Source organism: Asparagus officinalis, chromosome 4 (genome assembly GCF_001876935.1).
Source record: "Asparagus officinalis chromosome 4, Aspof.V1, whole genome shotgun sequence".
Classification (NCBI taxonomy): domain Eukaryota; kingdom Viridiplantae; phylum Streptophyta; class Magnoliopsida; order Asparagales; family Asparagaceae; genus Asparagus; species Asparagus officinalis.
In genome coordinates this window covers 13789822-13800624 of record NC_033797.1, presented here as the reverse complement: position 1 = coordinate 13800624, position 10803 = coordinate 13789822, and the positions used below count along the sequence as shown (strand labels likewise).

At 35.0% G+C, this 10803-nt stretch overlaps 1 protein-coding gene and 1 non-coding gene across 2 annotated transcripts; both read left to right on the top strand.

Annotated features, from left to right (window-relative positions):
• LOC109836683 (defensin-like protein) lies at positions 7412–8273 on the top strand. Its single transcript, XM_020404659.1, has 2 exons — positions 7412–7550; positions 7886–8273. The coding sequence occupies exons 1-2, from the start codon at positions 7484–7486 to the stop codon at positions 8053–8055; spliced, it is 237 nt and encodes a 78-aa protein (XP_020260248.1). The 5' UTR covers positions 7412–7483; the 3' UTR covers positions 8056–8273.
• TRNAL-UAA lies at positions 9461–9543 on the top strand. The gene has a single exon. It is a non-coding gene; the product is annotated as a tRNA-Leu (tRNA).

Sequence of the window (10803 nt, the reverse complement as noted above, 5' to 3'; positions counted from 1 at the left end):
TGTACAGTGTTTTTGTCAGGTTAGATTGGATTTCTGTGTAAAAAAATCTTATCAGGATAAGATAGCACTGTTATCTATCAAAATGGTGAACAGCAAAAGGATAAGAAATTGAGGGAAACTAGCAGAATACGAGCCTCTAACATGTTGCTCTCACAACAGCAAAATCTACTTAGCAGATGTGGATATTTTAGATGAGTTATACGTCCTATATATACAATATAATTGCCATAAGCAAGTGAGTTATAATAGCATTTTTCATTCACATCATTTATGGTAAGATTTGATAGGGACCTTACATCAAAGGGAAAAAATATTTAGAGCACATAGTGAAATATATCATAATCTTCATGTTCTAATTTCGCAAAAAAATAATTCTCCATACTTTCGGTTTTACTTCTATGATACAGAGAATGAACTATAAAATTGAATGGAAATATTAGATAATGTAAATATGAGTGAAACCATAACTAAAAGTTAATGTGAATATGAGTCAAATCACAACTAAAAGTTTAATGGACATATTGTAAGTAAATTTATATAAAAAGTTTCTTTTACGAATTGAATGATCACCCATTTTTTAAAGACTTTAAGATACTAATAAACAGAGATGTTGTACTAGATTAATGTGTTTATAACTCATAAATAGTAGATTACGTGGCCATATTCTGGGTTAAAGGAAACAATGGCGATATTTCAGTTGAGAGGGAGATTATTGAGTTGATGATCAATCTCACAAAAAACTTTATTTCCTTTTTATTTTTATTCTATTTTTATTAATTTAAATAATCATGATATTTAATCACGTGCATTGCACGTGCATCTCAACTAGTATAGTGTAAGTATATAGATATTGTTTATTAGAATTAAATCATGTGATGTAGTGATTTGACCGAGGCTTGGTTCAATAGGAGGAAAGGTAATGGGAGGGGAGGCACACAAATTATATTTGCCCTTAGTATAGGGTTTTTAGTAGGGGTGCATTCGGTCCGGATACGGCTCGGATATGATGCTTACCATATCCATATTCACTTACGCATCTCGGATACGGATACGGATACAGATATACATCGGTAAGAAAAATTTATAACCATATCCACTAAAATCGGATACGGTTATGGATATACATGCGGATATATAAGCGGATATGCATGCGGATATAAAATAGATATGAGAAAACTAGATAGTATTGAGAAAAACATAGTTTATGTGATACAAAAGAGTTTGTTAATATGTCCATTATAACTGAAAAGTTAAGATTAGACATCTTGATCATCAAAATTAACCACAAATCCATAATCAAATAATCGAAACTATCGTAAGAGTATGACTAATATGTATTCGGATATTTCGGATACGGATACGGATATTTCACTACAAAATCATAGTCGTAATCACATCCTATCGGTTATAGATTTGAGTAACCATATTCGTATCCTAACGGATACGGTTACGGATATTTCTTTGGATACCGATATGATTTAGCACCCTTAGTTTTAGAGAGGGAGGTAGAGAGTTTGAGAAGGGGAAGGGAGGGGACACCTCAAAGTGAAATAAAAAAGTTAGCGCGCGTGAAAAGAATCCCTCCAAATTCTAGGGATGCAAAAGAAACGAAAAAAATAAACTATAAAAACATGCACATCGTCTCCCATCTCCTCCAATCAGACTTAAAGATTTAAAGGAATGTCCATTCCTCCACCATTACAGCTCCCCTCACCTCACCTTTCTTCCTCAAACTTCCTACTAAATCAAGCCTAATTGTGACGCTTGTAGTGAGGATTTAACTTTTAAACGCAGCTTTTATGATCTTTCTGATCGTCCTAGTTCAACAAGCAGACCCTACTACATTTTTAATTTTTAACAAGGACTGCAATTAAAGTTGTAAAAAATTTGTCTACATCATTTGTACAGTGTTTTTGTCAGGTTAGATTGGATTTCTGTGTAAAAAAATCTTATCAGGATAAGATAGCACTGTTATCTATCAAAATGGTGAACAGCAAAAGGATAAGAAATTGAGGGAAACTAGCAACTTTTGAAAATGTCAAGGCCGAATGCCACATGCTAAGGATTTCTCTAGAAGATGCTTGAAAGTTACAATTCACTATGGAAAGGCAACCCGACGGGTCATGCTTTTTCCGTCACCAACCATATTGTCCCCTGCCTCCTCTTTTTTATGTCTAGAAGTGAAAAGAATGGTATCTTCCGTTTTCTTAATTAGGAATGAAGAAATTAATTTCTTCATTTATACTGTTTTCTTAGGAATGAAGAAATTAATTTCTCATGGAAAATTACAAAATTACTCTTTACCCATGAGGGTGAAAATTGCGATGTCCACTTTTCATCCATTTTTTACCGCCCCCTATATTGAACACTGTATCCCTCCCTCTATGTATAAAGAGAAATTAAGAGATTGATGGATCTTCTATTCTATCAGAATATAACAAGCGGGCACAAAATTTATAGTCGCCTCATCAAATAAAAACTATTCATAATTAGAAATTCTACTAATCAAATATTTTGTAATTCCTACTAGATTATAACTATCCATATTTTAAAAATAGTCTCATTATTAATCATATATATATTTAAATATAGAAGTTTATTCAGTTAGAAATTCCCATCAAATTAAAACTATCTATAATTATTAAATTCTAATAATTAAACACCTTGTAGTCATTATCATATTATAACTATCCATATTTAATAAAAAAAAATCTCATAATCATATTTATTTAAATATAGAAATTAAAGAATAACTCATGTAGAGAGCCTCTCTGTATAAAACCATAGTTCAATTTTAGAAAAACCTCCTTAAATAATTTAATTTGAGAAAACCCTCCTCAAACTTGAGCATATATTGTAAATAAACCCCACAACTATGAAAATTTGAGATAACCCCTTAAAATTTCCTGACTAATCCCCCTCAAATGTGAGGTGTGCCTGAGAAGCACCCCCAACAAACTATTTTAATTTGAGCCCTCAGGTTTAAGCATAATATCGATAATCCCCTAAATCTGAAAATTAGAGGTGCTCTCATGAACTCTTCTCACTTTAAACATTGAAAGCTAATACTATTAGTTCTAGCATGTCATATGACAAGTAGGTAACTAAAAAGATGAAAATACACCCCACTCATAAAAAAAATACTCTTACCTTTTTTTAAGATGAGAGAGAGAGAGAGAGAGAGAGAGAGAGAGAGAGTAGAAAAAGAGAGAGAAGCATTGTAAACTAATCAAGATCTTTTTACTAGTTGGGGGTTTCTTTGTAACTAAATGAGTTGATTTTCAAAAGAGTATTTTAGTTATTTTATATTTTAAAGTGATGTTAAAGGGGTTTGGTGAGAGAATTGCGAAAGATTAGGGGTTTTTTGTGACATACCCTATAGTTGAGGGGAGTTTCTTTAATTTTCAAAGTAAAATAGGGTTGTTTGTAATATGCCTAAACCTGAGAGGGATTTTCTTAAATTAAAAAAAATGGATGGGTAGGAGGGGGGTTCTGAGACATTCATAATATACGACTCACCCGTGCCACCAAGAGCAAAATACTTATCATAGTATAAATAAATTTGTGATGGTCAAATTCCGTTCAAACTAGTGTGCAGCCCGTGCGCAGCACGGTTTTTTTTTTTTTGCTACAGTGTTCCCGCCATTTTTAAACTCTCCCGGTTTGAATTTTCTGGGGTGCTATAGTAACTCACCTGCTACAGTGCCATTCCCGAGCTGCTACAGTTAGGGGTGAGCACGGTTCGGTTCGGGTCGGTTTTTACCAAAATTTGAACAACCGAACCGAACCACCTACAATTCAAAACCGAACCGAACCATTGCAAATCGGTTCGGTGCGGTTCGGTGCGGTTCGGTTCGGTTTGTTCGGTTCTAACTTCATCAAGTATAACTTCACTTCAATTTATCTTTTATATATTCTTATTACCCTATGCCAGCATGTATTTATTTTTTAACTTCACTTCAATTTATTATTCTTGCTCATGTATGTATACTGTTTTTAAGTGAAGTAACTTGTCCTTTTGGATTAAATACTAGACTCTGACGTTGTAATTTTTTAGTAACGGACTAGCTCTGTCTTTGGGTAAATAAACGGGTAAACGGGTAGGGTTTGAGGCAAGAGAATATATTCGGTTGGTTCGGGTCGGGTCGGTTTGAAAAGTTGTCAACCCGACCCGAACCGCCTTACTCATAAAACCGCTTTTTTGGGTCGGTTCGGGTCGGTTCGGTCGGTTTTTTCGGTTTGAACCCGCCTTACTCATAAAACCGCTTTTTTGGGTCGGTTCGGGTCGGTTCGGTCGGTTTTTTCGGTTTGAACCCAACCGTGCTCACCCCTAGCTACAGTAACCGATCTGCTACAGCGCCTTTTAAATTTCTCAGCTGCTACAGTAATACTGCTACAGTAAATCTGCTGTAGCATTTACTGTGGCATGAACATTGACTCTTTGTTTCTCCCTTTTGTATAAAAGAATAGATATAACTACTATTATATTTCATAGGTCACATTTCAACACAAGTTTAACCCATTTTCAAATTGTGAAATTACTATAATTGATAAATTAGGCTCTTTGCTAATACACTGGGGTCCATATTTAAAAAAAAAACTTATTACTAGCTTGTTGAAAGGATCACTACATAATCACAGCCATTGATTATCTAATTGATGGTTATGATTTTTTCTTTTAGTGCAAATTAGGAATTAGTGCAATACACGGGGGTATGGTAAGTGTTAGATTTAGATTGTATCATAACCGCCTACTAAATAATCAACGCTTGAGATTAAAAGTAGTGGTCCCTCCACTACTTTTTTGTAATGGAGAGGATCCAAATCCTGTTGAAAGGCCAATTGGATAGATATATTTGTAGAATTTAAAAGATGAAAAAGGTACCTTGAGATGAGAGACGTGACTTGAGATGCTGCATGATTAAAGTATTCAGAGCAGCCTTGTGACGAGGCTGATGGCATTCTGTCAAAAAAAGTCATTGGGAGCAGACTGAGGTATTTCAGAAAACAGGGGTCGTCATTTTCCCTGACATAAACTCGAGGACAGGATTCAAATCTTACGCCCATCCAGAAATCCAAGTTCAATGCATGTAAAGCTGAATGGAGCTAATAAGGCCATTCCGCTGTTAGAATACAAAAGTTTAACCGTTAATTCTTATTACAATTTGAAGGTTTTGATGACAACAATTTTAAGATGGTACTCATACTAATTATTATGAATTTAAAGCAGGTTAAACAAGAAATTAATGTTGTTGTGCGAGTCCATGTTTCGGTCCATGAAAAGAGCGTTTAATCTACATGTTAGGATATAAAGTATAACCCGTAACTTTCATCATAACTTTAGAGTTTTGACGTAGTGACAAAAATTTTAAAAATTGTAAAAGTTCATGCCAAATGCAAATCTTAGGACACAATTGTACAAGTTTAGTGCTCCGAGACCGACAGACAATGAGAATATTTAGATTTTTAATGTCCCTCTATTCACTCCATAAAGGTCTCAAAACACAGTTAGTACGCAATTATTCTGATAAAAATTATAGTCCTTTATTCTAACGAGTCTTATGCAAACTGCCATGGTGGGGGATCTACTGTTGGATCGATAATGTTAAGAGATAATTTTACTCCAAACTTTCTCAAACTACAGTTGACTAGTACAATTTAGAGGCCAGGAAACTTTTTACCTTTTTCCCTTATGGTTAAATTTGATTATATGAGATCAAACTGGGGCAATTTAGAGCTTCTTATGTAGTATATTTACAATATGTTAAAACACTTAGCGTGTGTGTTTGGTAACTCCTCAAAATGGGGTCAGGGCTAGACCCGACATTTTGTGTAAATTTGTGTTTGGGTAAAACTAAGCTAACATTGACCTAGTTTTACCAAGACCAAAATTGACATTTAAATCTAGTTTTGTTTTGGACCACCTCTCCCCCAGTCCAAAACAAAACATTTAGGGTGTGTTTGGCAAACTGCACAAAACTAAGCTAGGACCAGTCTTGACCCAGTTTTGTACCAAACCAGTTTTCTTTTGGACTAGCCATACTTGTCTAAAAAATAACTAGTTTAAGGTCATCTTTTGGCCTATGAAAACAGGGTCAGATCTGGCTTTGTTGTTTGTCAAACAAAAACTCTTTCAAAACTGGGCCGGGTTTAAACCTGGCTCAGTTTTGAAAGATTAGCAAACACACACTTAGTATGTTTGGCAACCTTGTAAAATTAGGTCAGCGCTGAGGTTGACCCAAAATTAAGTGGCTTTTTGTTTGGTAAATGAGAGGAGTGCAGCTGGTCCCCTTTTCTGTAGCCTAAAATTGACCACTAAATCTATTTTCTTTTAGACCGGGAGAGGTAGTCCCAAAAAAACTTTTTTAGCATAAAGCTTGGTCATGACTAGTCCTATCCAGTTTTGTATAGTTTGTCAAATACACCCTTATTTAAGGTATTCATTTATAAACAAGATGATGTTCTATACAATTCGTATTAGTTGTTAACCAAGACAAGTAGAGGATCTGCTACTGTTTATTTCCGACCAGTTACGGAAAGGATTTTGTATTCCATTACGGATATAGATCTTTTTCGTTGTATATTAATTAATGGTAAAAAAGGGCCATTGTATTGTAATCACCCAATAATATGCGACCATTTAAAATTCAATCTTATTCAAATAGACGTTATAGGCATAAATTTACATTCATATCTAGTTTTCACTCGGGGGCAGTTTGTTTGCGCAAATGAAGAGAGAAATGGGTGGTTTGAAATCTAACAAGAAGGCCACATAGAATTTTGGTTTCAAGACATTTTCATTCTCTGTATTTGGTTCGCTGGGTGATTTAAAGAAATGGGTGGGGAGGGGGGAGGAGGGGGTGAAATGGGTTGCTACATCAGATTTTTAAGAAAACTCATTTCAGACCAGAAGTGACTGAAATGGTTTGGAAATGTCACATTTGGGCATATTTAAATATTTAAAGCACTATTGAAACAACGTCTTGAATTAAAGGAGAATGTTTAATGTCCTGTCGCTGAATATTTAATTGAAAACCTCATTTGATTTCTTAATTTCTGGATGTTCAAACAAACCCAAGAAATGAGAAACAATGTTTTCCAACCTATGATTTCAATGTGAAACCAAAAAAAAAAACGGATAAACACTCTGAAATATCGAGAAATGTTTTCTAGACTAGTTTTCTGTTTTTTTTTTTTTTTTTTGGAAATGTACCAAGACATTTTTTTTTTTTTTTTTTTTTTTTTTTTGGAAATGTACCAAGACAACCTCTTAAAATAAATTAAAATAATTAAGTAAATAATACATGGTCATCAATCAAAAAGTGTACTCTCCATCGCATGACCTATAAAAATATGTTGAGTTTCAAAAATGCCCTTCACTTCTTCTATATAGCAGGGCACAGGCACTCGTTATTCCCCACCCATTTCTCTCTCGGCCTCTTCACTCTCTGTCTACTAACTGTGATTCTATCCTCCCTAATCAATGGGTCTCTCAAGCCAGCGCATGCTTCCGGCTATCGCCCTCCTCTTCTTGCTTCTAGTTGCCACTGGTTTCCTTCTCTCCTCTCTCCCTTTTAATTGCTTTCAGTTTATTTACATATATATATATTAATTAATTACATGTCATCGTAATTAGCTCATAACTTCAACACGTACACATGATACGGGATGGGCTTTAATGTTCGCTGAAGAAATTTGATCATCCCCTCCACTTATACTGATTTCTTAATTATATTTGTTATTGGAGTTTGTTCTTCCCTCTCGTACATCGCAATAATCGCCACCTTAACGTTGGAGTTTTGGCACTTAAGTGTGTACCTAACAATATTAAAATCTCTTCTTACATGGTTTTTTTTTAATCTTAATCTTAATTTTTCACCTGTAGAGATGGGGCCAGAAGTTGTAGAGGCAAGGACTTGTGAATCACAGAGCCACAGGTTCAGGGGGCCCTGCGTCAGGGAATCCAACTGCGCTAGCGTTTGCCAGACCGAAGGATTTCCAGGCGGCGATTGCCGCGGGCTCCGTCGCCGATGTTTCTGCACTGGACCTTGTTAGAACCGGGTCATGGCTTTCGGTGTTCGAGAATAAATTAAGCAAGCTTGTTGTAGCTTGTTAATGTTGGGGTATCGATTTTAGATTAAGCTAGTTGTTATGCATGCGTGCGTTTGTTTTTGGGTGGTTTTTTTTTATATGTCTTGGTTTGTAACTTGTCATGTTTGAAGATGTTTCATCGAAGTTGCGTTGGTGATTATTAGTTGTTCGTTGTTCATTAATCCTTTATTATTTTTTTCGTTGTTGTGTGGATGAACCGTTGATTAATTTATTTACTTGTGTTTGGTAGAAGCAATGAACAATCTTATAAGAAAAGAGAGGGCCTTTTACACTTCTTATCTCTCTTTTGACGCTAATAAGATGACCTAGCTCCTGAAAAAAGAGGTTAGATGTCGATAAAGTCCGCTTAACTTTGAGGAGGTTTGCTCATAATCCTCGTGGACTTCTTTTATTCGCCGGTCAAACCTCTTTAAATAATTTTCACTTTAGCCCCCAATAGAATACCATCAAGTACTCCCTCAACCCTCAAAATGTATTATTTTCTTTTTTTCTGGTCACATACTTGACATATATACTTGTTAGGCTTGACATGCTACTTTGAAGGGTTACAGTGACAACACTTCAAGGATTTTAGCGGGCTTAATTATGACCCATACCCCCCTCAAAGTTGAGGGAGACTTTGAGGAATTACCTATCTATTACTATATTTAAGAGAAGCCATGCTTTTAGGCCTGTGAACTTTATTTTCAAAAATTCAATAATATCCTCAAAATTTATATGCAACTTGGAAGTTAGTTTTAGGGGAAACTTAGAAAAAGTCTATAAAAAAAATCTCCCAAACTTTCTTAACTAACCCACTAAGCTTCCCACGTACGTTCAAAAATCAAATGTGGCAAAATACAAAACTCCCTAAAATTCTTCACGCCACAAAAATCTTGAGTATAAGGTTCGAAAGAAAGAAGAAGCAAATGTGAATTTTTCGAATCTGAATGCTTTGATTCCCTTCGTTTAAATCATATAAATATTTTGTCTTTGTTGTTTGATATTATAGATCTCATTTTGTAGAAGAAATTAGAGTTTGAAAAAACATTTATATTATGCACAAGTGTACTATATCATGCATGCATTGCGTGCACTGGAATACTAGTACTAGTTAAAGAGAGACTTCAAAAACGGCCAAATAATGTTCGCAAATTTACCAAATAAAAAAAGGATGAAGTCTTAACACCTTGTTTCTTGCTACAAATGCATTTTTAACTGTTTTAAAAGAAGTTTTATTGTTTTACAATCAACATGGGAGCTTTTTTAATCCTTCTAAACCACAATTGGTATTTAAGCTCCGAACTGTATACTATTACCGTGATAATTATTGTATAATAAAGTGTGCAAGGATCCCTTTGCCGCCTAAGCTGGTTTGCCCGAGAGGTTAAGGGGGAAGACTTAAGATCTTCTGCACATAAGTGCGCATGGGTTCGAACCCCATAGCCAGCATTTCCTTTAAAAATATCTTATTAATTTTTTAACACTTTTTGATTATCCTTTTCCTAAAAAACATTATTCAGTGATTGAAAAAACTTAAGAAAATGAGAATTACGATACGATTATAATTCCAATTGGAATAGGATTATAATTAATAATCCAAATCAAAGAACGAGTCTCATGCAAATTCTGAAATACGCCTAGAAAGGTTCAAGGTAGATCATGCTTGTGAGTAATTAGGCCAAATCGACTTAGAGGCGAGTAACTAATTTTAACCGAAAAGTTATATTTATTAGGTATTTGTCCTAACTGCTATTTAAATCCATCATTTTTTCCTATCTATCCAATGTAGGACTATTCACATATTAATAACATCAACAAATCATACACTATAAGAAAGCCAAGTAAAAATTGCATATTTTAAGGGAGGGAGGGAGAGAGATCTTTTGTTAATGTTGCGAGAGAGTTTACTGTTAGCTCTTTTGAAAACATAAAAATATGTTGTACCTCGTAATCTCCGCTGTAAAGAATACCCAAATCTCACACATGGGCATAGGCGATTGTCGAACCACGTAAAACTCGTATTTTTTTTGTTCCTGATATATTTTCTGTAGCATTTGCTCATTCTCTTTAGTTTGAACACAGGTTTCTCGATGTTCTCACATTGCCGACTGATCGACTGGTCTATAAAGGAGGAGCAGATCTAATCGGATCTTTCAGTGATGCTTTTCGTAAGCTACGTTTCAGCATTGAACATCAGTCATTGCCAACAACAGGTAACAAATTACGGTGGGTGCGTCCAACACATAATAATACCAATCTCATAAATAATAATTGCTAAAAAGAAGTCGCAATGGCCGAAGTACTATTAGTGATATTTATGAGCAAATCATATGCATATATATAGTAGCTAGTTTAACCTTATAAGCTTAATAGCACTTGGGGATTTCACCGCACAGGCATCGCATTTGTAATCAAAACTCGCGTAATTAAATGACTACAAGGCCATGCCCTCCTTGTTGAAGCTTGTCCTCTTTACCACCTCGCCATCATTTTCGAAGTCGCATGTGGAAAATGGCTCTAGAGAATCAGCGTCGACACTCTTGTACCGTCATCACACATGCTCACATAATTTAACAATTTTGAGGATGAATGATTGTCTGCGCTTTGTCTCGTTTGTACGATAACAGCTTGCAAATGGAGTAGCGCGTGGAAAACGCGTGTAGGTAATTCAAACTTGAAGAATGGTTTGCTAATTTGGCAAATTTCTCG

Bases quoted from the DNA above. Each gene is read 5' to 3' on its own strand.
- LOC109836683 (XM_020404659.1), top strand. From the start codon at position 7,484: ATGGGTCTCTCAAGCCAGCGCATGCTTCCGGCTATCGCCCTCCTCTTC. The intron at 7,551-7,885 runs GTTTCCTTCTCT...TTTCACCTGTAG, and splicing joins CTTGCTTCTAGTTGCCACTG to AGATGGGGCCAGAAGTTGTA.